The sequence below is a fragment of the Opisthocomus hoazin genome, chromosome 2 (assembly GCF_030867145.1).
Source record: "Opisthocomus hoazin isolate bOpiHoa1 chromosome 2, bOpiHoa1.hap1, whole genome shotgun sequence".
NCBI classification, from domain to species: Eukaryota; Metazoa; Chordata; class Aves; order Opisthocomiformes; family Opisthocomidae; genus Opisthocomus; species Opisthocomus hoazin.
This window is the reverse complement of record NC_134415.1, coordinates 80,199,157-80,227,067: the sequence shown is the minus strand read 5'-3', so window position 1 is coordinate 80,227,067 and position 27,911 is coordinate 80,199,157. Positions and strand designations below refer to the sequence as shown.

The window sequence follows — 27,911 nt, the reverse complement described above, 5'->3', positions numbered from 1 at the left end:
CCTTTTCTCTCCAATGCCGCCCTGGTGAGATATGTCCCTTTGCTGTCCCCAAGCTCCTGTCCCTCTGTGGCCACCTCTGCGCTCGGCCAGGAGGTGGGGACCAACCGGACCACAGCAGCCTGCTTGGGTGAGCTGCAGTGCCTTGCATACTTCGAGAGCAGGCTGTGCTTGCCTGCATGGAATTTACTATAAACCCACCGCTGTTTCCCTGCAGCTCAGCTAAGTCAGTGTGAGTGCTGGGAGGAGCCATCATCTAGACAACTTTGGCCCAATTTTCCACCCATGCTGTTACAAAAATCTGCTGAAAGCAAATCTGATTAACACAGCAGAGAAAATAGCTCTGCTGTAAAACATTGAGGATTGCCCCTAGTGCAGGTACGTTGCGAGAAGTGGAAATACCTTTTTGAATTTTTGCGTACTGATGGGCACTGCAGCTCATGGTCTGTGCTGGCCGTCTGCGGGTTCGTAGGTGCTGAGCTAGCAAAATATTGCTTGGCCTGGGGAATCTCCCTTTCATTTTCAGAGCCACTTTTTGAATGTCAGAGTGGCAGCACATCGATACTGCAGTGCCCTGCCACAGCAGGAGTGTCGTGGAGGTACCGCATCCCTGGTGTGCAAAACCCTGGTCGTGCACCAAAATCCATCCGGGTGAATGTGAGCACCCATGCCAGAGGTATAAGCTGCTGCAGGCGTGGGGACCCCCCAGTGCCCATAGGGCTAGGAAACCGCAAAGAGGGCAAATCCAAAATAGCCTGGACCTTGTTGACCCTCCGGGAACTCTGCATAGCTCTGTCTTAGAAGAGGGATTTGGAGAGTGCCCAGATTGCGGCACTCAGAGGGAATTAGAAGTGTTCAGATTTCACATTGTGTGTTTTCTCACTGCTGCTTGTTTCCTGGGTGGGATTTTCTCCTTTTCATAGCTGTAAACACAGCGCCCGGGTGAGCTCTGGGAACAGCCTGACTCAGAGCAGGCCACCCTGAATTCGAGAGAAGTAGAAAGCTAGAAATGGAGAAGATCTATCAGTTCCTCCAGCCGGTACTTTGATTCAAAAGCACATCTGTAACGCGCTGTAGGCTGTGAGAGAGAAGAGAAAATCGCTCACTTTTCCGTAAATGGAGGAGCAGTGTGTATCACGATCTGGTCTGAGAAACCACTCCGCAGCCTTGACAGCGTGTGCTCCCTTTCAGACAACCTCATGCTCGAGTGAAGGCGTTGGGGCCATTTGAAGCTGTGCCCGGCACCCCTGCCTGTAAGCATGATAGAGAAAGAGAGCAAGTGAGAGAAGAGAGAGAAAAGGGCACAGGCTTTTGGTGAGGACAGGGAATCAATTTCAGGTGTTTGTGGCACCATGCGAACCTTGCGTGGTTATTATCTTCCTGAGCGTGACATACCCTGGAGGCTGGAGGAAACAGTAACGGGTGGAGATGGGGTGGAGGGAGTGAAAACTACCTGCAGACCTGGCATCTGAAAAAATCCAGAGACAACGCGACTATTTTTAGCAAAAGTGCAAACAGTGATAGATGCCATGGGGCTGCTGTCACTAAAATTTGGCTATAAGCAACATATTCATATTTAAACAAGTCAGCTTTGCACACTGAAATGAGCAAACACTGTCTCTGTGCTTGTTTGTTTGTTGTGCAGAAGCCATCAGCTTCGCTCCTTATCCCTGCACCGTGGTGGTGATGCGGAGCCAGGATGATGGACCGGCTGTCTATCTAGCTTATCTGCAAGGCCACAAAAGATTTGTATCTTATGCGGCGTGATAGGCTGTTCTCATGCAACAGTGGAAAATAGGAATTTGGGGCTGCCCTTGCAAAAGTACCATCTCCTGCACAACATTGCCATTCTGGTAAGCTCACTTGGCACAGTTTGTACAGCTAAGCACATCCACTGTGAAACCTAACACTGGGATGCACATGAATAAAATCACACAAAATCCGGAGAGGAGCAAGCATCAGAGAAGCTTTTGAACGCAGGGGGCAAACCAGCAAGGATGGAGTTCCTGCAGTTTCTCTCCTGCTTAGAGGGGGCCTGTGTCACCTCTGGTCAAAGACCCCCAGCTTACACCAGCATTATACCTGGCCAATTATCTTATTTAGGTATCTCGTATATATTTAGGTCTTGAAAAGGTCAACAGCAGAGCACGGCTTGGCAGGGTTTTTTGAAGCTATATAGGACTGGAAGCTTTGCTTCTAGCATCATTAGAAAATAATTGCTTGTGAATGTCCAGGGATTTAAATCTACATGTTGGAGCTCTGAAAAGGAGGGCAGGAAGGTTTAAAACATTATTGAAACAGCTGCTGCTAACATTACACTCGCTGCAGACGCCGAGCGGGGAGCGAGTGGAGCGCAGCGGGGGGAAGGACGGCTGCGCCTCGCCTGCCTCGGTACCCTTGTTCTGGGAGCCTGTCTCCTCGGGCTGCTCCTCCTGTGACTGTCCCCCTCACGAACACGCTTCTCCGTCCAGAATTCACGGGAGCTGGTGCATGTTTATTGGAAGCAGCAGCAAGGCAGGGATTGTGCTGGTGGCACTCCAGCTGAGCTGTTTTCACCCAAGTGCATCTGCTGTTCTTCCCTTTCAAATGATTTTTGTCCTTTGGTTTTGGTTTTCTGCTCCTTGCAACTTTTTCCCTGGGTGTCTCTTCCCCTGCTGAATATCTCTCTTCCTCCATTACTATATTTCCTTTCTCTCAGTTTAACTATCTTCTTCCCCAGGTCCATAATAAACCATATCACTTACATTTTATGGCCCCACTTGTTTCCAAAGTTCCTGTAGTCTTTGGCTCCTCGGTGCTGTTAGCTGTAGAAAGTCCCCTTTCCTAAATGTTGTAACGCCGAGATATTACTAACTGGGATGTTTACCGCCTGAAAACCTGTCAGTTACCTGCCGCTGCTCACAGCTTGATTCCTCAGCATGACCAGACTGGGTGGCTTGTCACTCTGAACATGAGCCCTGAGTTCCTCACAAGGAAGACTGCCTCGACACCTGGTGTTAGACCAGTCCTTAATGAGGCGTCTGCTCACTCCTCAGCTCTGTTACAGATATTCCCCACGACCCCGGCCAAGTCATTGTATCTCTTCTTGTCTCTGCTCCCCATTCAGAAAATGGGCATAATTGCACTTCTGAAGCTCATGTGGAAATGCGACGATTAATTCCTCCTGCTTGCTTTGCCTTTACCTCATCCCTTTTGTCTGCACGATTGTCACCTGGGGTAAAGTGCCACCGAGTCGGGGTAGCCATGGTCGGTCCAAAGCTGATGCTCCAAGCAGCTGGCCCTGTCGCTCGCCGTATCCCAATAACATTGACAGCAGAGGGCCAGCTGTGTTACTGTTTGCATAGCAGTCCTCTGTGCTTTGAGGAGCTTCCTCTGCTGTCAGTAGCGAACAGAGGAGCTTCCAAGGCAGGGTGCGCAGGAGCGTGCAGTGGTTGTTGCAGGACAAAGGGGTAAAATGGCTTCCTTTGAGGGCTTGCTCCCTGGGGTCGTTAGCAGAAAATGTGGGGCCTTGGAAGTACCAGAAGGAGAGGGAGGGAAGCAAGGCAGTCGCTCCAGTTGTAAAACCCATCTCCGGTTTTCATCCCTGTTGTCCATCCTCTTTCCCTCACCCTCCCCGCTTTACTTCTGTGACATTAATGAAATGAAGGAATGCAAGGTAAAGGCATCCTTAAGGCTGTCATGGTTGCCAGGTAATGCTAATAGCACTTTCTCTCTCACATACCTGCTTCTGAACGCTGATGTCATTTAATTATTGTGATGTTGCAAATGAAGGTGCCCACACACAAATTCAATATGGTTGTAATTATTAGAGGTGGAATGCCAATTAAGCACACACCAAAAGCAAGTGGTATATTTTTGATTTGTCATCTGATTTATTATCATTTACCTCGCGCGCCTCGGACAGCACCGCCTGAGTCAGGAGTAGAGAATCAGCCCTTTGTACATAAAGCTTGCTCTTAAATCTACACTTCGCAAGAAAACAGCAACTGGCATAAAACATTTGTTTTTAAAATACAACTGGGAGTGTAGTTTTGAAGCATTCTCCATCTCAGGTAAGGAACACAAGGGAAGTTTGACTTTTGGTAGGCAGATGCACATCTCCAAAAAAAAGCACTGACCACAGTACCATTCGCGTTCATAACGTATGTCAAAAAGACTTCAGTGAAAATCCAAATTATGCAGGGAAGAAAATCCGGATTGCAACCCGTTTAAATGTGTTGGCCAAGTCATCTAAGAAGATCTGCAGGCTTGGGCTTCAGCAGCTAAGGGCACATTGTCTGCCTACTAGCTAATTACCAGGGTTTTCAATTTTTAGGTATCTCTTAGCATTGCATTTTTCAATTCTAGTCAGTCAGTGTTGCCTTTTGGGGTGAGGAGCACAATGCTGGTGGAGCATCCCGCCTTGCTGGGCAGCCTGGGCACATTTATAAAGTTCTCCTGCTCTCCCAACCTGGAAAGAAGCCTTCTTTGAATACTGCGCACTGCTCACCATGCAAGCAGCTCATTATCCCAGGCATTTCAAGACTAATTTATAGCACATTTGGCTAATTTGCATAAGCCATGCAGTACACAGAAGATGTCTCCACAATAAAGTAGTATGCCAAAATCGGGATTTATGTGAAAACATGCATACTGGGGGGAGGGGGGGCATTTTTAAGAAGCTGTCGTTAGCACTGATCTCTAAACTAATACCTCTGGTAAAAAGTCACAGAATCTGCATCTTCACCTACTGTATGTGAAGCTCCCATATAATTTTCTGCTTTGAATCTTACTCGTCTTTTTATTGAGCAAGATAGGTTTTGATCCTTAAAACAGCCTTGAAATATGAATACTTGGCGCTGTTGGCTTTGTCTAAAAAGGAAACAAAATCCCCCAAACTGGATCCAAATTGAGGGCTGCACGTTCAGCTATCGCTGCGAGGAGCCTCACGCGTCCGCTGCTCTGATTATTACCTTGACACCAGGAACAGGAGGGCCTGTAATCCTTGAAACAGCTGACATCTGAAGCGCTGATTCTTCCTGTGCTTTGAGTTAGTCGGTCCTTGATCTCCGTGCCTGGCATGCAAGCCTGGCTTTCACTGAAACCTGACCTCGTGGTCCCTTCTTCTGCAGCCCTGTTTGTCTTCTGCCGTTCAGAAATGCACGGCTTCTGTCCTCAGGACTGTGAATTAGAGCTGCACGGGTCAAAGGAGCAAACAGGAGAGTTGTCATTATCGGATTCAATGCCTGCCCTTGATTTAGGTGTCCTTGGTGGTTATTTTTTTAATAACAATTACAAAATAAGAACGTTGCAAGACGTTTTTTAAGCAAACCTTTCCCCTGAAAGGTGACACTGGCTTTCCGTGATCTCTCACGCATGACTGCTTCACCTATGGGTACAGATGTTTTTGCTCCCTTCCTTGCAAAGCCAGCCTGGGATTTGAAAGTCAAGTTGGTTCCTTTCTTCTCTCCCTAATATGTCTTCTGCCACTATGAGGCCTCTGAAGAGCACATTAAGTCCATATTTACCCCTGTGCAATCTAATTAACTTCCAGAATAACTGTGCAGGTGTAACTGAGATCTCAGTTTGAAGGCAGCTTTGCTCCACTTATTATAATTGAAGGAACTGTTTGGCCAGCAGTATTTCTATTAGTAGTAATGCTGCTTGAAAAGGAAATAACTTAGTTGGACTTTCAGACTGATTTTGTAGGAATGCCAGCTAGAATTGCAGAAGTGAACGCATATATATCTGCTTACTTGTAAACAGAAACTAACTTGAGCTGGAAATCACATGTACGATAAACATGTAATCCTGATGTCATTGCTACAAATTCATCTCCCAGGGCAGAGCTATGGTTTCAAGAGCCAGTTTCAGTGCTTTATTGTTTCGAAGGTTTGAACGGTGTTGGTTGGTTGCTTTGGTGCATCACGTGTAGTTCCAGTTAGGTGAAACCTGCTGGGTATTTAATGGCTTGTTCAGCTTGAACCAGAAGTTACTCTGTTATATCTGTTATTCTAGCTTTTGAGATTAGTATTTTCAGTTGCAGGAATTTGTGGGGCTGCTTAATCAAACTGTACTACAGGTTACAGAGAACTGACAGCGTTAGCTTGAACGTAACCAATATGTTCAATAGGAACAATACATGCAGTTTTTTGGTTTGCTCTCTTCCAACTTGAATCACTTTTTGCTATTCTAAGATCTCAGAAGCACATTTTTATCCTCTGGGGATTTACAGTTTCTCTTAGTGTTTTGATTACTTGTGAATAATTTGATAGAAAACCCCTTACACATGTGCCTGTGATGTACAGCATCTAGCTTGGATTTGGTTTTTGACTGATCCCTCATAACTGAAGTTACTGTATACAACAAAAAATATTTGTAATGCTGTCAGACAGGAAAAATGTCTCTTCTGCAACTTGACTCAAATTTGTTATGTGTATAGCTCCATGAAGTTCAATAGATGTAAATACAGATTAATTATTTAAAAAGTAATAGGAAGGAATGAGCTTCCAAACATGTAGTGTTCAATTATTTAAAACCTATAATGGAATTTCAACCCTCGCACATACCTCAGATTTCTTGTTGTGCTTGTACAAGTGCCTGAGGTTAACTGGCATGTCCCCACCTCCCAGTCATCTCTCCTCCTATATCACGGGGTGATAAATGTGCCTGGTAGAGGTGAAGAACAGTCAATATTCTCAGTCGTGTCTACCAGTGAATATGCTATACTTACCTCTGTCTTCCTTTCCCCCCTTGCTATATTGCATCCTGCAGTAAGCCATTCCATGCAACACTTCATGTAACAAGATGTGTACGAGTGCGCAAGTGTGTGCACGTCTGTACCTAGCCACGTAGGACTAAATCCTAAAGTCTGGGCTTGGGCAAAGCCCCTCGTGATTGCTGATCCCACAGAAGCCCCATAGTAATGTTGCACATTGGTCGTTTGATGGCAGCGGTTCAAGGCACCCACTGTATGTGATTGATTGTACTGGATGTTGTAGGCACATGTAGGGCAACCTGATACCCATTTCAGAAAATTCATGCTCTAAGTAGGCTGGTCAGATAAGGGGAAGCCTTCTCCCCATTTTAAAAGGAGGATCAAAGATACAGACTGAAAATAAAGAACATATATGCCTCCCAGCTTTATAGACCTGTCTGAGCCTACCCTCCCTTTGCTCCCTCTGCAATGGATGGAGAGGGGGACTTCTGTTGGCACCAGTTCAGAGCGTTAACTAGGTTCCTGTTGTGGTCCAGCCTCCTGAGATGCCTGCCTCTGTCCACAGATGTGAGCTGGGCAATCAAAGTAAATACTTAAATTGGGCCGTCTGGATTATTTCACTGCCTACCCTTCCTCTTGTCCAAAGTTAGGAATTTGTGCTTGCAGGGAATTACTAATGCCAATCTGGGAAGTCCCATCCTAGCACCCTAGCTACATAACCTTTTTTCTTTTACTGCTGTAAGTCACTGGATGAGGAGCACTTGACCCAGAGTGGGTGTTAAAATAAATCTTAAGAAAAGCCGTTAAAAGAAAAGCAAGCACTTCAGTTGCATTGACCAAATACACAGTTAGGAGTCTTTGTATGTGATGGCTACTGGTCTTCATTTGCCAGCCAGATCTCAGCTGGTTCGATGAAGAGTATTTCCAGTGGTGATCTACCTTGTGAAATTGTTGTAAGAAGGAGTTTTGTGGAAAGATTTAGGGAAGGAAGGGGGCTGGAGAAAACAAGACAGAGTTGGTTCTCTTTGAGGAGGACTCTAAAGAGCGTAGCACTCTTGAGAGCCTTGCTTGCAATACGCTTGCAGGGTGAGGGTTTAAATACCCTGATTTCTTTTGTCCTGGTGTGCAGCTTCCACATAGCTGCTTTGTTGCACATATCATGCAAAGAGAAAATCATCTGCATGATCTTGTAAGTATGAAAGGGTTTGCCATGATGCATTTACATAATAAAATCTATGCAGTCACAGCGTGCATCATACATACAGGCAAGGAATGAGTGCCATCTGCAGTAACACAATGCATTACTAAAGGGTCCTCTGTAATTGTGGTCTTTACCAAATACCCTTCTGCTGTAATGTACCCTCCTTGGTGAGAAATTAATACTTTGTGCCAAATTCAACTCTCAGTTACACAGTACAAACCGAAAAAACAACACTGGCTTCAGTGGAGTTATCCCAGATTCATCCCAGGGTTACTAAGAATAGATATGATTTATGTAAATAGCCGGGTGTCCGGTATGCTCCAGTGCTAAACACTTTCTAAACAGAGGGATAAGTAAGACCTTTTCATTTGAATGACAAAGACCTGGTGGGACTTTTTTCTTCCCACATGAGCATCCTGCTGAGAAAGAGGTAGGTGTAAATCACCAAGCAAGAAGGTGCATTTCCCATTCTTTGAGAACCAGCAAAAGTTTCGGGCCTGACAAAAGCATCATAGTGGGCCATGGGGTATGTGAAGGCTGGCCCTCGCTCCCTCAGGTGTCAGTCACGAGTAAAGCTGGTTGCTGCCCACCACCCTCACAGCCAGCGTGTCCTGTCGGAGGAAGCCCAGCTTCATGGCAGGAATGTTCTTAGTGAAACAAGAGGGGTATTAGCAGAAGAGGACAAGAAAGTTTTCACACACGTTAGTTCACCATATGTTTGGCTCTAGGCTGCCGTTTCAGACCTTTATAACTCCTCATTGGTTATTTTTAAGGCTAAAATCCTGGAAAACAGTGGTTTAAGATAGCAAGGGATGATAATAGTCGTGGTGAATCCTATGTACCAGAGACAGTAAATTTTTTTCATTTTTCTCTTTTATTTTTCTCTTTTTTTCTTTCTTCTCTTCTATTTTTCCCTTCCTCTCCTCTCCTCTCCTCTCCTCTCCTCTCCTCTCCTCTCCTCTCCTCTCCTCTCCTCTCCTCTCCTCTCCTCTCCTCTCCTCTCCTCTCCTCTCCTCTCCTCTCCTCTCCTCTCCTCTCCTCTCCTTCCCTTGCTATTTGGAGGATGTGCAGACTGTTGCATTTCCCATCTCTTCTTTTCCCTGGCCCTTATTTCATCCTTACCTGCTACATATGGGAGTGCCCAAGAGTGAGCCTAACAGTTGCTCAGAATAAACCTCTCTGCACTGGTGATTTTTTGCTAATAGAAGGCGGAAGGGGAGCTGGGTTTCTACCAGCGGGCTCTGGGTTTCAGCCAGGATCAGTGCCTTGCAGCAGAGAAACTAGAGCGATGCAGAATGCTTCCTCTGTGCGTGGCCGAGAAATTTCCCTCTCTTGGCTTCGTCTTCTCCAGCCCCCAACTCCAGAGGAAATGGGTAAATGAATTCCACTCTCCATGCCCAATCTGCCAGAGATGTGGCACGTCTCGGTTCTGGGCTGAAACTGATGTGACACACTTTTCCTTGATCCAAGCAGATTTTGGAGCTGGCCCAGGGTTGTTCTAATCAAATGTGGTTTCCAGAGAGAGGGCTACTCTTTAAACTGAACATATTCTGGGACATGGGGTGGTGCGTACCATTACCAGCGGTGAAACCAGCAATTCTCAAAGGGTGAATCACATGCCGTCAAATCTGGAACAGTTTTGACTCCCTTCAAAGCTCTATAGACTAAAACCCAGCAATGCTCCTCTTGGAAAGTTTTGGGGTTTTTTCATCCATTTTTACCAACGGTCAAGTCAATCTGTCCCAAATCAAGTCAGTCTTTCCCTAACATTATTTTTCCAAGCAAGCAGATGATGCAGTCCCTCAAGGATTTTATGTGTTTGGGAAAGGTGGGGAAATGTGTGCGGGGGGTCTGCCCCAGGTAGACTGTCAGACCCAGCCAGTTCTGCTGCAGCCCACACTATAGTCAGGTATATGTTAGAGCAGATAGCGGAATGAGTCCTGGCCTGTAAATATCATTGCATGATAAAGATTAACATGTAATAATAAAGGCTGAAGATCCCTGACCTATATAGATAGGTGGAAAAGATCCACACACACATATATATATACACACACACATACAGTCCAAGGCACCCGGAGACTTCTATTCTGTAAGCTTCTTGCCTATACAAGCATATATCAGAAGAAACAACACAAAAATCTGTGAGAAATATGCCACTGTAATATAGCACAGGTGAGAGGAAGAGTTGGACTTAGAACCCTTCTTTACAGGTAAATAAAGATTTCTCAAGGTTTCAGGTTGCATTCCTACTTGCTTTTCTACGGACTAATGATATTTCAAATCTGGATTACAGTAATATTCTCTAGACCCAGTAATATTACATTTAAGTCTGAGTGATTTAATGGCTGTTCAGTGGTGATTTTGGTCCAGGTGAAGTGGTATTTGCCTCCAGCAATACCTTGGGCTAAAAGCATCATGTGTTAGCAAAAAACATTAACCTGCCCCTCAAACCTCCTCATTATTACATTTATAGCCCTGTCAACCAACCTATGAGCCACTGGAAACATAATGGAGGGGGTTTTATTGTTATTTTTATATTCTCTTGAATATTAAAAAGAAAATATATTGGAGAAAAAATACATATAAGATATTACTAGATATAAATTCTAGACAGATGAGCCACATGGGTTATTTTCTGTCTCACAATGTTACTTTGCTATATGACCAGAATAAAGTTTTGTTCAGGAAAAAAGGGTGAACAAGTTTATTCAGGTACTGAATAAAAAAGTGAATTAATTAGAGAATATAAATCTTCATTTGGCTTCTGAAGTTGTCTGCAGACTTGGTAGCATGAGATTGTCAAGGGTGAAGATTTCTCATTTGGAGAGATTTTGGTCACTCAGTAAGTGAGATGCTATTTGAGGCTAGTCAAGTGCCCCTTTCCTCTTTTAGCGTTAAGTTTTCCTGTGCTTAACAGCATCCGTAATTCTCAAAAGAATTTGATAGAAACTTTTACAGTGTTAATTGCTCTCAATTTCCCTTGCTTTTCCTGGTTGCTGGGGCTGACTGCGGGGAGTACTGCAAAGCCTGGAGCATACCGTCTCTCTTTCCTCAGTGCACTGGTTAACAGCTGCTCTACAGAAGAAACCTTCTGTGGCTGATGTTTGGTCCTGCTCTCATGAGGAGCAGGGTCTCTGCAGCCCCTGTGTAGGAGCAAGGAGCTCCTGGCATGGCAGCGGTGCTGGCCCTCTCATCTGTCCGCTGAAGGGGGGCTGGCAGCGGTTCTCAGCCCGGGCACTGGTGAGATCTCGCAGCTTGGGCACCCCGGGGCTGGAGAAGCTGCTCTGCTGCCTCCTGTAGCTGGGCATGTGAGAATGTAAGCTGTGCAGAAGGTTCTCCAAGGGCATGGAGGTAAATGTCCCCATGAGGAAGGGAATGCATTTCCACTCTCTGAGGGAGAGGAAGGAGGGGGGTTTCCTAGTTCAACCTTCCCCTGTTGTCCTGAAGAGATGGCAGGCCCTGGGCACTGTGAGGAAGTATTTCTAAGCCCCAGAAATGTTTTTCCAGCCACAAGCTTTGATTTCTTTCTTTTGCCACTCTGAACATTCAAAGCCAACAGTTCTTGTCCTGTTCTCAGGGTGTTTACAACAGTCCTCGCTGCCGATACTTTGCATGGCTTTAGTGGCAGCAGTTTGAGGAGGTATCTTCGTGTCATCTTTAGGAAGAAGCGAAGCTCTCAGCTGTGGCACTAACAGCTTAAGGATCATAAAGCAAAACCTCCTGTTGTGGAAAGGCACATGCTGTCGTTCACCAAGACTCCCAGCTTCACCTGCTTGATCTATTTCTTGCTCCTGGCTGCTCAGTTTTTCCCAAGATCGTTTCAGGACCGGGGGAATTTGAGAATGCACATCATGGGAAGTGTTGGCCTGGAAATCAAGCGTCAGAAATAAAGGTGACCAATGCCCACATAACCCGAATCAAACTGCTTGCCTGACCAGCAAATATGTCTATGCTACTGGTCTGCCAAGCTGGCATCTCCCAGTGCCACCCACGAGCTAAGGGCCATGAGGAGAGTGGTGGAGACACTTGGTTGACTCCACAGATCTCTACCCTCGAGTTAGGTTCACCAAGAACGAGGCTACAGACACTCTTGAATGGTCTCCTGTCAGACCAGGTTAAGTCTGAAGGAGGAGCTGCCTCTTGGCCTTTTTGTGTGGGCACAACACCATTGCAAGTGTTGGGCTACTGCTTGCAGATCTGTGGCAGCCGTCTGATGAGCTTGAGGCTTGATGGGAGCTGGGTAGTTGAGCCTGGGACTCGATCGCTTGAGCCGGGGCTTGTTCTGCCCCGCAGTCTCTTGCATGGCATAGTCATGCTCAAAGGCCAGTGGACTCGTGGTGGGATGAGCTTTCTTGGGGCCTGCATTACCCTTGGAAAGGGCATTCAGGCTTCGGTGTTCTTTAGGCGTTTCTGAAACGTGTGTCTTGGCAAGCCAGATCGTCCCCCCACCTCTCCTGCTCTTGCCCTCCTTTTATCTTCTGCATCATATTAATTTTATTTAGGACTTCTGTCACTGCTGGAGTGGTGGCCTTAGCCAGTACTGAAACAGCAGTGTGAACGTGCCCTGTAATCAGCTCTTGTGTGGTACAAGTGTAAAAAACCCACATTAAGGATTTTAAGGTTTAAATGCTGTTATTGTCCCATTCTGTGTTGTTTCAGCCAGGAAGGTTTCTGGAGAGATGAACTTCCCTCTTGGCAAGCCCCACCTCACACTACATTCATTTTCCCTGAAGTTTCGCTCACCATATTGTGGGCTTCACCAGCGGTTTCAGATCCAAAGTTCCTCCTGTGGTTTCAAAGCCTCAGACTGAAGTTGAAAACACGGAGCTCAGCTGTTTATATACAAAATCAAATATGTAGCCACTCTGATGAAACAAGACCCAACCTGGATTTCCACCGGGTATTAGCATAACTTACATTCGTTGCTTTTTGCTGGTAACATTAAAAAGCCCCCCAACACAAAGGAACGCAAGGGCTTTGAAAAGACTGTTTTAAATACCACAGGTGACAACTGCAATGATTCAAAAAATGAAATCAATTTATCATTAGCCATTAATTACCAAATAGCTCTATTTTCTCCTTATGCTTCATGTAGCTTAGACTTTTGCATAATTAGGATGAAATATGGGGAGAGACTGGGTCTTGCATTTAGATGACATCAAGTCAGTATTCACTCCTCAGAAAACTATGGTAAAGATTTTTGGGAGGACAAGAAGTTTAGTAAGGTTATATCAGGGAAAGGAAACGCAAGCCAGTAGGGAAGCTTTAGTCTCTTTTAAACAGAGAAACTTGTCACAGGACAGTTTTAAGTTGTAGGCAACTGCAGTGTTCTGTTTTGTCAACTGTCTTTGCACAAAGCTCCAAACATTGTAAAAATCTGTTTTCCTTCACACCTAGCATCGCTATGAGCTATATTGTAACCGCATTCACAGTGTGTTAGAGCCTGCCTCGGGGTTCCTTTGCAGCAGGTTTCAGCTGGAATGATTTTTTTATTTTTTTTTTTATAATAATCACTCCATTCAAATGGAACAATCATAATAAAAAATTATCACAAGCCATCTTGGACAGAAAAATCCTGATGCTATAAACATGCTGAATGTCTTGCGATAAGCACATCAAGAATGGTGATCGAGGCTGGAAAACTGCTTAGAGCCACACTTTGGATTATGCCTGTTACCAGTATAGTTGGCATTTGGTAGTGAAAGAGCATTAATTCCCAGTCACAACAGCAGAGGTGGGGACTTGGTCACAGTCGTCTTGAAAGTAGATGCTGTGAACTGCCCTCCTGCTTTGGGGACAGTCTGCATCCCTGCCAGGCACCCCTGGACCAAAGCCCCCTGCACCGTGGGCTAGCATGCAGCGGCTGCGGTGCTGGACACGCAGACCCCTGCCCACCCTGCTCAGGCACCGGCTGTGCCCCAGGCAAGCCAGTCCCTCTTGGGAGGAAGCTTGAGCAGGTCCAGGGTGGGTGTTTTGGAGGAGGATCAGGTAGGGAAACATGGGACACCTTGGTGACCAATGGCAGGTTGTGCAGCTTCTGGTGAGGCTGCACCCACTCCATCGCTTGACACAACGTGCTGGCAGCTGAATACCTTTTGTGATAACTCAGTCAGCTGGGAAAAAAGCACAGCAGCATTAGGATAAGCAAAAAAAGCCTTTAAATTATGAATTTCAATTCCGTTATGCTGATTATCGCTAACCTCTCAAAGGAGTTTGTCATTTGCTGTTGTCTCTGGCTGGAACATATTCCCCTCCTCTTCCTCACTCTGATCCCATGTATCTGAGCAGAGCATGGCCGTGTCCTTCTGCAGATCTTCACCTGCTCACCTTCACAATCGGCATGGCGGGGTGCCTACCTTGTACTGCGTAATATTCATCCTTTTTCTGAGTTGGGAAATGCGAAAAGGGAACTCCAGTGCCTTGGAACAATCTTTATGTCACACAAACCACTGTCTGTTTGTGTGCTAACAGCTGAGCAGCACCTTCCCAGCCCGGCGGGGTCTTTACTTCCCCAGGGGCAGCTCCGGGGGGGACCCTCAGGACTTGAGCGGGGCAGGGGGTGAAGAATTGGTACAGAGCTTCAAGCTGATGTTTGCAGGAGGGGTCAGTCCAACCCAGAGAGCCGTGGCTTCTCACAAGCATCAAATACGTTAACACTCGAGGTACAGCTCTTGCCCCAAAGTTTCTTCATACTGGTCATTCAACAGGCTGCAGAGATTAAGAAGAGTGTGGTCAGCAGGTCGAGGGAGGTTCTCCTCCCCCTCTATTCTGCCCTAGTGAGGCCCCATCTGGAGTACTGCATCCTGGGCTCCCCAGTTCACGAAAGACAAGGAACTACTGGAGAGAGTCCAATGGAGGGCTATGAAGATGATGAGGGGACTGGAGCATCTCTCCTATGAGGAAAGGCTGAGGGAGCTGGGCTTGTTTAGCCTGAAGAAGAGAAGGCTGAGAAGGGACCTTATAAATGCTTATACATATCTTAAGGGTGGATGTCAAGAGGATGGGGCCAGACTCTTTTCAGTGGTGCTCAGTGACAGGACAAGGGACAACGGACACAAGCTAAAGCATAGGAAGTTCCATCTGAACATGAGAAAAAACTTCCTTGAAGCTTGAGGGTGACAGAGCACTGGAACAGGCTGCCCGGAGCGGTTGTGGAGTCTGCTGTTCTGGAGATACTCAAAACCCACCTGGATGCAGTCTTGTGCAGCCTGCTTTAGGCGACCCTGTTTTAACAGGGCATTGGACTAGATGATGCCCAGAGGTCCCTTCCAACCCCTACCATTCTGTGATTCTGTGATGATTCTGTGATTGTGTGATGGGGCTGTGGGAGGGATTTAGCACTCTGGGTGGGATCTACAAGGGGATTTGTTTAGATATTACCATTACCTTCTAGGTGACCTATCCAAAGAGGGGCCTTGGTGGTGGATAAATGAAGGAAAGAAGGGAGGGAGCCAGCAGCCACATTGCCCAACAAGCTGGGGGAGCTGGTGATGACAGCTGAGAGTGGTTTCACACTTTTTTTTTTTTTGCCTTTTAAAGATAGCTCGGCACATAGTCCTTCAGGACACACAGATCTGGGTTTCTTTCCTTCTGATACAATGAATTTTCCCGTGGTGTCGTGCTGGGGGTGCTTCCCAGCCTTGCACAGGGGCCCGGGTGACGAGGTGCCTTGGTGTCCATGCTACAGCGGCCGCTGGGTGATCTGCAAAGGGTCTGACTAAGCTGTGTGTAAGAGGAGCACCAGTTGTGACTCATTTGGCTGTTTACTAGAAACCTCTGTATGTGCCTCTCAAGCCACTTCCTAATTTCTAGCTTACTGCTGTGTCCAATGTTTGGCAGGCTTCAAAAAACTTGAGCCCTTGCTGAAAAACATATGGCTGGTGTGTCGGGTTCTTGCTTGGCTGCAAGGCAGGAGCGTGTGCAGCGGGAGGGCAGTTGTGTCCTCGCCTTGTGGCTTTGGGATGGGGTGGGAGCCTCTGCCTCCACGTCCCACACATCCTGGGTGGGTGGCAGGGTTGGAAACTGCAGAGAAGGGCCTGGGACACAGTTGGGGCTAAAAGGAAAGCCAACCAGGGCCAGAATGGGATATGGGAAACATGCAGTGGCATCCGTGAAGCCAGATCATATGCCTGAGCCTATATGAAGAGGCAGCAGTTGGATACCACAGTGGGAAAAAGGAGTAGAAAATACTCAGCAAAGTTGAATACGTGGATTTTATGCCAGGAAGCAAGCCTTTGATCACCTTCAGTACCATGTTTCGGCATCTTTGATAAAAGCTTGTTCCTCAGGATGCGATGCAGCTCTCCCATGTGCAGGGTGTCCCACGACAGCGTTCTCCTGAGCAAGGAGAGGAGCTTCTTTAGTCACCCTCTGGTTCTGGAAAAGCTGAAAAGGGACTGTCTTTGCCCTAGTGACCCCTTTCTGTCCCCTCACTAAGCTTTACCAGGCAGCCGATACGGGTCCAAAGTGCTGTGTGTAAGGCACAGGCTCCCTTCCATCGCAGCGGTGGTGTTCACACGTTGCTCATCCCTGGTTTCTGTCGGACTGGTGTAAATACCTCCACAGACAGATTTTAGAAATAATTTTTCATAATGAAGTAGTGTCTGATACTAGATTATCGTTCAGAGGTTAGTGGTGGACTGCACTCGTGGATTAACTTTGTGTCTGCATTTGACAGCCAACGGAAGTATTAATTACCCTGTGCCTAAAGCCCAAGCGTGGCCCTTTTAAACACAGCAGGATGCCTGTTTTGTGCCTGTGGGGCAATCTTGTGGCTAAGCCTGGACTCGGCTTTGGACATATCTATCAAAATAAAGGTACAGATGCCAATAGGAATGTTTTTTTTCCCCTCTTTGTGTTAGAGAAATCCGAGTGTTAGAGGATCTCTCAGTCTCGGCTTCCTCGGTGTTCCCGTAGCGGGCACGAGTCGTGTTTCTGCTGATGCAGTGTCTTCTGAGTTGTCTCCTGGTGTAGGTTGCTGCATGTTTCACAGGAAAGCGGATGAATGATATCGAGTCATTGAGCTTATAAGTAGCACACTGGCAACCCGCCACTAAAATATAAATACATTAAATGTACTGAAGGAAATGTTCATTCTGTTGTTTAGCGTTGGACATGCCCCAGTTAGGTAAATTTAATCTTCTTGAGGGTTGTTGTGTTACAGCTGAATGAGATAGGCAGTTATCTTATTACTGATCTTTCTGTCATTCAGGGTTTGTGTTCTGGCATTCGCGGTGTGAAGTGTGAAATGTCTGAAACTCGGCCTCGTGGCATTTGTTTTCTTCTCGTGTATTCCTTTTGTTAGCCTGTGCTATGGGATTTTCTGCCGCAGCTCCTTCCAACATCCCTGGCCGTGCCTCTGCTCCTGTTGAGGTCAGGGGCAAGGCTCCTGCCGACTCCTGGGTGAGCGGAGGCCGGCGTTAAGCACCAGACCCAAAGCCGATTGATTGCGTTAAAGATGAGTCTCTCCATTGGTTTCCACAAGTGCTCGGTCAGACCCTCCCAGTGTGATCCTGCAGCATTAACTCTCGTGGCTAATCGCGCTGAAACCAGGGAGCTACTCCCGTGCGTAAGCACTGCCGCATCCAATACGCAGCGTTGACAAGCACCCTGCAACAGTTTAGCTCTTCTCTTGGTTGTATGGTGAAGGGAAAGGATGAGGCAGGAAAAGGGGAGCAGAAGGAATAAATGAAGAGAGGGATTTTGAGCTGGTTGTGAAGAATGATGGTATTCTGTACAGAACACAGGTACTTAAAAAAATAAGACATTGGCTGTGTGTTTTATAGATAGGAAAATGTTATTTTATTGAACGGAAAAATATAGGTTTCACCTATCACATCTGAACTAATCAGTGCAGGCTTTTAGAATAAGTCTGTAATTACTCTGAGCATGTCATTAGTTAGATGTAAAATGAATGATATTGCTCCATTTTATTACGTCTCGGTGATATAGCCATTTGTATCATAAATTCATTGACCTCATCTTAAATGATCAATCCTGTAAGACAGACTTGATTCATTAATTCTTAAGTGACACTTTTTCTCCTCCAGTAATTTCCTCCTCATCGTAGGGACTGTTTTTCTGCCTTTTAGTATGATATTGTAAGGTGTCATATTACCGGCATACGACATGCACATTTTATACTTGTATCCTAAATAAGCAGCATAAAGTGATTGCTCAAGATAGATGGATAGATAGAAAATAATGAAATACATGGGTGTAGTACATAGACTTTTGTCACTGATGTTAACTTCAACACTTTGAGAGGTTGCATAAAATCAATGAGGTAATTATTTGATTTTTGGTCCATCCAGGATGTTCAGAGGAATGGAATCACCACCTTTAATTTCTGTGGCTATAATTAATTTTATCTAGTGATAAAATATACAGAACGGTCTGTGATCAATATGTGAGTGAGGCAGGCAGACTTCAGGGTTTCTTGTACCTCAGTGAATTATTGAAAACAGGAGAAATCAGTATAGAATTTTTAAGCAGGATTTCTAAATATTTTACCGAGGAAGAGAAAATATTTGTTTAGCTAGGAGTGACATAGGAGCCCACTTGAGATGAACAAATCAATACAGCAATAAAACACTAAAGTATTTCAGTGAATTTTTCAACTGATAACTAATAAAATTAAATGATTAGAAAAGATGTCACAGGTTTTTTGGGGGCTGTATTTTTCTTTCAGTCTGTTTAATTAAAGTCATTGAGGGAGCTCTTCCTAGAAAGATAAGGAGGCTGGGTTTACTCTCTTGTATTTCTCAGGTGCTTCTTTGGCAGCCGGCTTACAAGTTGGTTTGCTTCCTTTGCTCCGAAGGAAGGGCACATCTTAGCTGCACTATCCCAGGACTAAATCAGGGAAGCAGCTGCATCTGGAGTCCTGCCCCATCCCTTACAGCAGTCACCTCCAGGACCAGTCTCCTCCTTGTCTTTCCCCTGCAAGCAGACATGTTTTGGTGGGTGATGGGCTGGGGTGGGCTTCATCCCCTAGCCCTCCTCAGGCTGGGAGCTCCTGGGACCTCTTCATACAGCCCTTGGTGCAAAAGCATGCCCTGCAAGCAGCAGACGGAGCGCAGTGGTTCACATCCTGATTCCATACATGCGAAAAGATAGCATTTTGTGGCTACAGCAGTGAGCTCTCGATCAAAAATGACTTAAAGGTCAATTCAGCAGCTTTACTGAGTTATACAGTACCTTATTAACTTGCGGTGTAGACTCACAAATTCCCCTTTTGTCTGCTTGGAAAATAGCAGCAAGTCAGAACATTTCAGGAGGTCAGTTAAAAGGTGTTTCCATCAGATCGTCCTGTGTTGATTTGCCAGGTGGGTGGCAGAACCCGTACCCATGCCAAATACCCGGGATGGTTCAGTGCCCACTGCTGCGCGCTTGCACTATTTGCGGCGAGGGGTTGCCCGGCTCCGGTGCTGTCTGCGACGGCTGCTGAGCCTTCCTGCGGGGAGCAGAGGGAGAGCCGATGCCTGGTAAAACCCGGGGGCCCTTGGAGGTGGAGGTGCCCCCGCTCTGCCTTCCTCTGTGCGCTCCTGCTTCCCACCCACCCTACGCCGTGGGGGGATGCACGTGCCCTGGCAGCGGAGGCGTTTATCTCGGCTCTTCTGTGCATTTGGCAGCCTTTTTGTCCACGTTTTTTAGGGCGCTACATCGTCAGCGTGCGTTCAGTGCAGACTTAATAGGTGCTACTTCTCAAGTAATTGTTTAGTTGGATTTAAATGTTGGGATAAAAACTTCGTGGTAGAGAGAGGGAGCATGTGTGTGTGAGTGTGTGAATGAGGTGGGGAGGCAGGAGAGGGAATCAAGTAGCAACCCGTCCGGCTAACCGAAAGGTTGCAGAGTTAAAATAAACAGGCTAATGGCTATAGCATACAAGGGGTGTGGGTGTGTATATGTGTGTGTATATATATATTAAAGATATGTTATAGAAAACTCAAAAATGTCACCACTGTTTATATTAAAGGAAAGCTGAGAGTTAAATGAGATGGGTAATCAGATGCCCGACATATGTTGTTTGGAATTGTTTATATGGCCAATAGTTATTAAAATTAATTATCCTTTTAATGCAGTCTTCACAATCATATTCTTTTTTTCTTTTTTGTACAAAAGATATAGTAATTTCAAAGCAAGGTAATATGGGCTATTTAGAAAAGGCAGAACAAACAATACCAGGATGTATTCTGACATGGTCATAGGCTCAATGTGCCGATAGAAAGCACCAAAAGTCTCTGTCAGCGGAGTATTTTGAGAACTAATGTAAATGACAAAAATGGGGGTTTTGTGTGTGTAAAATTCTGTCAAAAAAGTAAGGCACTGAAAAATCTGACATCTGTTTATCTGTTTATAGCTATGGCAAGATTACTCATATTAATTCTTGTTTAAAATGCCATATGAAGGAAAGGCATTTGTGCAAACAAGAGTCATATTTGAATTGTAGATCATGTCTTCACCATCTGTGAGAGCTGTTGGTGTTGCAAAATTAATGTGTTAATGAAATCACAATAATTTCTCTGAAGTAATGGATTCTGAAGCCTAGAATGACTATTTTTTGAACTTTGCTGTCTAGTGTTTTACAATTGGGAAAACCTTTCACAGCTTAATTAGTTCTGCAGCCTTACTTCAAAAAAAATTGACTGTGCCTTCACCACACCAATAGTAACACAGAAATGGGTTAAATGGAAAGCAGAGAAACAAAATAAAAATGAGCTTGCAACGCAAACTTTTTGCTATAGTATTTTAAAAGTTGCTAAATAGACCCTTGCTTGCCAAAAAGTTTTACTCAAAGTGACTCGTACACAAGAGTGGGCAAACAGCTCAGAAAATAATTCCAGCTTGCCGAAACATCATGAACTGGGACTATTCGAACCTCACACAAATGTCCTGACTATTTCCAAGTTTCTTCTTGGAATGAAGGGCAAAGGATGAATGATGCTTTTAGCTTCATGATGCCATTTTAAAATACCGCACCCTTTCCAACTTTCTATTTGATACTCTTAATAGAATACTAAATGCTACAGCGTGCTGCAGTTTAGCAGAAATGATTTGCATTCCTTTCCAGCAACTTCCTGAGTCCTTTTCCAGTTACCATATTTCTTGTGTAGCATGGCATCCTAGGCGGTATAGGTGTGCTTACATTACCACTGAGGAGTAATCACAGCCATACTCGTATGGATTTTGTATAGTTACACACGCGTATGACACTACTTTATGCCAGCTGAGGATTCTTCTCTGTGGTATAGGTTTGAGATATATAATGTATAATGTTAAGGTAGAATTGAGATCATGGGAGCCAGAAGAGGGAGTGACATTCAATTCACCAGTAGTTTGGAGAAAAAAAAGCATCATTTTCACAAATGTAACTTTTTTTTTTTTTCTGGTAGAAACATGTTGTGAGTATTTAGAAAGCAACTGAAAAATTGCTTTTGAAATAACACTATGAAGAGAAGATTGTTTTTCTTACCTGATTTGATTTTATTACTGTGTTGTAGGTATGTGACTGGTGTAAGCACATAAGACACACAAAAGAGTATCTGGATTTTGGGGACGGGGAAAGAAGGCTTCAGTTCTGCAGTGCAAAATGTCTCAATCAGTACAAAATGGACATTTTCTACAAAGAGACACAGGCCAATCTTCCAGCTGGACTGTGCAGTACATTACATCCTCCAGTCGAAAATAAAGCAGAAGGCACTGGGGTGCAGCTGCTGACTCCAGATTCTTGGAATATACCGCTAGCAGATGCTCGGAGAAAAGCCCCATCCCCAGCGTCTGCAGCTGGCCAAATTCAAGGTCCTGGACCATCAGCGTCTACCACTGCCTCTCCGTCTGACGCTGCCAACTGCTCTGTCACTAAAATCCCCACGCCAGTTCCCAAACCTATTCCCATCAGTGAGAATCCAAATATTCCACCAGTTTCTGTCCAGCCACCTGCTAGCATTGTGCCTCCAATTGGTGTCCCACCTCGCAGTCCTCCCATGGTGATGACAAACCGTGGGCCAGTTCCTCTGCCCATATTCATGGAACAGCAAATTATGCAGCAAATCCGTCCACCATTTATTCGTGGGCCGCCTCACCATGCCTCAAATCCTAACAGCCCTCTGTCAAATCCAATGATTCCTGGAATCGGTCCCCCGCCAGGTGGTCCCAGAAATATGGGTCCCACCTCTAGCCCCATGCACAGGCCGATGCTTTCCCCTCATATCCATCCCCCCACAACACCTACCATGCCTGGGAATCCTCCAGGCTTGTTGCCGCCTCCCCCTCCTGGAGCTCCTTTGCCCAGTCTTCCCTTTCCCCCTGTCAGCATGATGCCAAATGGTCCTATGCCTATGCCACAGATGATGAACTTTGGATTGCCATCCCTTGCCCCGCTGGTGCCACCCCCGACTCTACTAGTGCCATACCCTGTCATTGTCCCTTTGCCCGTCCCCATCCCCATTCCCATCCCCATCCCTCACATCAATGACTCCAAACCCCCCAATGGCTTCTCCAGCAACGGCGAAAGTTTCATTCCGAGTACCTCCAGTGAGACGCCCGGGGCAAAGCCAACCAATAGCTCTTCATCCCCTCGAGAGTCAAAGCAAGGATCGTCTAAATCCTCTGACTCATCACCGAGCTGCTCAGGCCAGTCCCTAAATCAAGCTCAAGTGCTTCAGGAGCACAGTAAAAATGAAGTTGTTGACTTGACTGTCAGACCTAGTAGTCCAGTGAACAGTAAATTTGGTTTCCCCAGTGTGCTACAGGGTCCACAGGACGGTGTGATAGACCTAACAGTAGGCCACCGGTCTAGGCTGCACAATGTTATCCACAGGGCTTTACACGCCCAAGTGAAAGTTGAACGTGAAACTAACAGTGTTGTAAATTTGGCTTTTGGTAGCTCAGACAAAAGGAACTGCAGCGACTGCAGGGACAACTGCAGCCCAGTTGACTCAAAAACATTACCGTGCAGTGACGGAGCTCACTGTTGTCCCGTCTCCTTGGCCTCCAGCACGCCAGGACTGGAAGGTGGTGCAGCGGTGTGCAACGTCATTGTGAATGGCACGAAGAGCACGGAGGGTTCCAAGAACCTGGAGCCGCCCCAGGAGCCGAAAAAGCCCCAGCCCCCGGAGGAGCTGGCGGTGAGCGAGCTGGAGTCTGTTAAGGAAAACAACTGTGCATCAAACTGCCTTCTTGAGGGAGATGCTGGCAAGAAGACTGGGGAAGAGCCCCTCGCTGGGGGAGACAAACAGGACCCGAACCTTAACAATCCAGCAGATGAGGACCATGCGTATGCTTTGCGGATGCTGCCCAAGACAGGTTGCGTGATCCAGCCTGTGCCAAAACCAGCAGAAAAGACTGCTATCGCACCGTGCATTATCTCAACGCCAATACTCAGCACAGGGCCAGAGGATCTGGAGCCACCATTGAAAAGGAGGTGTCTCCGAATTCGAAATCAGAATAAGTAAAGGTTTGTGTAATCACTGCTGCCTTCCGTGTGAGTAGAATGAGTATTTTCAGGTATGAGGTCAAACTCGTGTGGATGTGGCCTTGTGAAACAAGATACAGATCCCGATTTATCAGCACTTTCAGAAAACTATTGGTATTTATGTTTTAATATTGTTGTGTGTGTTGTATTGCATCTCTACTTATCAGTACTCCATCCACCAGCAGCCTCATTACACTTTTGCTCACAGAACATTTTGTGGTGGTCCTGGCTGTGAAATTATTGTGTTGTGTATGTCAAAGTCAGTGTTTTTTTGCCTAAGATATGGTTCAGGTCCGGGCCATTAATCTGCTTACTTATACCAGCTGAGTTATGCAGGAACCCAGGGCTTCATGACAATGATTGAAACTGCCCTACAGCATAGCATAGAGCAGGACGAGCCAGCTGCTTCCTGCTAGCTCACAACCAATTGATTTACCAAATACTCATCTCCAACCATCTTACTTCGGTCTGCCTCCAGACCGCACCCTGCCTTTCAGCCGGGCTGTTCTCCAGGGGGAACACCCTCTCCCTGAGCTTCCCTTCCTCGGGTATTGGTGCTTAGGCACTGCCTGCTGTTTGGGACCTACCTGCTGTGGCTTATCTCAGACCTGTGCCATGGGGCTCTCCTCTCTTACCCAAGGTGTTTGCCTTTGGTGCAAGTCTCCCACCTTAGAAAAGCCTTAGCTGAGGTTTCCCCCAGCCCTGCGGTTGTTAGATGTGCGTGGTTCCTGGTAGGGCTGCAAAGCAAGGCAGAGATATGGGTAAGTCCATCAGTTTGTCCAAGGACAATGGTCCAGAGGCAGAACCCCCCTGCCCTTCATTCTCTATTCCCAGCCAGCTGGATCCCTCAGATGAAACAGCGCCTTTGTAAAACTGTTAGTTTGCTATATGTCTGTTGCTTCAAACCTGTGAGCAATAGAGAAATGAATTTGTTTAGATCACAAGCGTGGAGAGCTTCTTTCAGGAAAAGGGAGAATGGTGGGTGTTGCAAGAAATCTGTTCAGCAGTAAAATACTGACGGTTTGCCGGATGTGGCTTGATGACATGCCAGATTTCATTACAATCCGTGGAATATTCTGAAGCCTCCAGTAAATCCCTGTCCCTGGTAGCATAAATAGTGACTGCAGTGGAGCAATGCGAATATTGCCTTCAAGGGCTTGGCACCTACAGCCGTAGATAGCAGCGCAGGCTGCGGAATCTGGGCCATTGCAACATCTCCCTGCTCCATCAGTGCAGGCTAATTGCACCGTTAAAGATACCGCAGTGTAGTCAGAGCTCCCTTTTTATTTGTTAATGTCACGTTCCTTGTGCTGGCCGCAGCGCCGGAAACGTTACTTCCCTTGATCACAAACAGTAGTTATTTACTTTCTTTGGTAGAACAAAACCATTATTCTTTGCTCTCAGCATGTGCTGACACATTTAAAAGATACATTTGCAAGAACAGAGGACAACTGTAACTTTTTTGGACTAATAACCAACATACACAATAACTCAGAAGTCAAATAAATATTTAAAATGTTTACACACTCCTAGGCCCTGCTGGTGGTGATCCCCCTACCCACCCCTGAGGTATGGATGGACTACATGTCCTTCTCAACAACAAGATCTTTATTGCAACCCCCAGTGTGCCACCTTTGGAGCTTGAAAGATTGTCTCTTCATAAATGTATGCATGCTTTTACCTAGGGGTCGTGATTTGAACTAGTGAACAGGCCCCTATTTGACTGTATCCTTTTTGTTTAATTCTAGGGGAGCCATGGTTAACCGATCCTTTCCCACCTTTCTCAAGCTCCCCATAGCTGTGGTTTGTTTCAAGCCAGCACTAAGAGACTTACACATTTGTGTAAGTCAAAGGCAGGCTGGTTCTTAGCAAATATGTTTATGCTTGCCCAGACCATCCAGGCTGCAGTAATACCACCTTTCCAAGGTCCTGATCTCAAGAAAGGTTTAGTATCATCAAGAGCCAAAGCCTTAAAGATCAGAGAGAGTTCTGGCTTCACCGAGTTGTGTATTTTTGCATGTTGACATGATTATACATGACATCACTTCACAGATAGTATTTGACAGAGAAAGTGGGCAAAATGAACAAGCTGCATTGAAAAGACAAGAAGGATGCTTTATCACTCAGTTATTGTCCTCAGCTCTTTGTATTCTCTAGATGACAATAACTGTCACTGTGGTTATCCCCAGGAATAACCATTTTCCCATTCACCAAGAGTTTTATATATTCCTTTGTCTCAGTGCGAGGCTTGTCTTACAGGAAAGTTTTCAGGTTGCCAAGCAAGATTAATCTGACCCAATATAGACATCTGGAACAAAGACGCAGCTCAGCTAATTGTCTAAAGTCTCTTTAAAATCAACCTAGAGAAGCAGGCGCTTCAAAAAGACAGCTGAGCTCATCCTGAAGTCAACACCTAAGACAGCTCAGACGAATTATGCCCTAGGAGTGCCTATTTCTCCCTGCTGTGAAGGAAACATAGGGTGACTGGCCCAGATATAGATGTCCCCATAGACAGTGGAAGTCAAAAAGCCCACCCTAGGTGTCTGCCGTGCCTCTGAGGTTTGTGCAATAGCATTGCATGGAATAGTGACGGTTATTAGTCAGTCTGTGTTCGTCCCCTCATTTCTCCACAAAAATAAAAGATGTAGCCTCTGTGCAGAAGAGATATGAGACCAGGATCCTTTTGTGCTTCAAGGGAAAGAGGATACCAAAAATACTCAGCAGAAATAAACAGCGTGATAACCATCTCATTCCAGTGGGTAGCTCAGTGAAACACGGATGGGTTTTGAGCCTCCCAAAGCACGCACAAGTGATTTGTGCAGCTCTGATCATTGATTTGAGATGAGGACTCTGGTTTCATGCAGAGCCCTGGTTTCACTAGTGCGGGTAATAGCCAGTCTGGGGGAGCAAGAAGGCTGCATGGATTTCGGGCCTCCCAGCAGCCTGTCTGTGGAGGCTGCACAGGGCTCAGAGCCTGCCCGTGTCTGCACAGAGGGGACGGCCAGGGGGAGCAGAGCATCAGTGTAGCCCCTTGGCCACTGCCTGGATCTCCGCCGTGCCCGTGAGTTCCTCCTGCCCCAGCCTGGGGAAGGGCAGAGGTAAAACCCCGCTCCTTCGGCAGTCTGGTTGTGGGGAAGATCCCTTGGGAGAGACTCCCAGCCTCACAGAAATTCTACTGAAATGCAAAGAGGGTAGGAGCTGCACTAATAATTGTGTTGACTTCGGCCCTTGGAGGCTTGTGTTGATTGCGCTGGCCACGCTAACCTGGGAGAAGAAAAAGTCCAAAGAGTTGTCTTTTTCTCTCTTGCTCCCCACCTACTCTAATTGGAAAATCTCAACATATTGCCCTAATGTGCAACTTTTCCTGGATTTTATTTCCCACCTAATTGTATGAAAATAAGGAAATTAGCCAAATATTTTCACGCTAGAGCTCTGAACAGACAGATTGAATTCGTATAATAGCAACATGGACTCCCTAAAAAGGAATCAATGCAAGCGTGACCTTTTCAGGCAAGTCGCCAAACTCTGGATTATTTAATGTACCAATTACTTGATTATTGGAAGTGCTAATCAGCAACATAATCCTTGATGTTAAAGTTTAGTCTCTGCATCAGGATGTGGACTGTCAAGCTGTTCTAGCTTGATGCAATTTGAAGAACCAGCAAAAGATGTCTCGGTGCCAAAGTCCTACTATGATAAAGGAATGAAGCTAGGAAGAATATTCCGTTGAGTGTTATTTTTTCAAGTTTGAGCAATGTGAGTTTCTAAAATTAGCAGTGTTAGTATTGCCTGCCTACATGCTTTATGTCCAGGCAGGATCAGTTTTAACCCTCTGGTTTTGGTGTCAAGGTTTCCTAAAGCAAATAAATAAAAACACTAAGGTCTGCTTGGATTTAACATGATAGTTATGATAAACTAAATTAGAAAATTAAGTGGCACATACTAAACTCACAACTAGCTTCTCTGTGTGCGTGTGTGAGTGTACGTTGACTAATCCAATGTTGAGGGCAGAGCGGTAAGAAAAGGAAGGAGTTTTTCTGCTTGTGCCAGCAGAATTTCTTCAAGAAGTAATGGAAACAGTAGGCGTGTGGCCACCTACCGAGCCAGCTCGCATGTGCTGGGGTCAGCGTCTGCTGAGTTACAGGCCCAAACCTCCAGCTGTCTAGTCCATACATTGTAGTCGTAAAAACATACGATATGCAGAACACTCTAGTTCAGAGCAGAAGTAATATGTATCCCACTGTGATCTCCCCTGCCCATAATGGTCCAGCACAAGATTTCCTGCTCTGGTCAGGATTCCTGAGGCAAGGGGCATAGCTATTAATCTCCCTTTCTGCCTTAAGAGTTTTTATGGCTCCCCTGTCACTGTAGCATCTATCTACCAGCATCTTACCCTTCCCTGCCCTGCTATTGCTATGATCAGGACACAGTTTGACCATAAAAGTATACTTGAAAACAGATTTTGTACATTTAAACACATTTTTTATGCTAGTCATCTTCGTTGACACAGTACTATGGGCCAGAGCCTTTGCTAATTTTAA

The 27,911-nt window shown here is 45.9% G+C and overlaps 1 protein-coding gene across 2 annotated transcripts in view; it reads left to right on the top strand.

The window, feature by feature from the left end:
* Window positions 1-27,911, top strand: part of SOBP (sine oculis binding protein homolog) — a 118,291-nt gene that overhangs the window by 80,113 nt on the left and 10,267 nt on the right. For both annotated transcript variants that reach the window (XM_075414274.1, XM_075414273.1), the window contains one exon: window positions 21,398-23,352. In XM_075414274.1, the coding sequence (XP_075270389.1) occupies window positions 21,398-23,350 (1,953 nt within the window). In that variant the 3' untranslated portion in view covers window positions 23,351-23,352. The remainder of the gene's footprint in view (window positions 1-21,397; window positions 23,353-27,911) is intronic.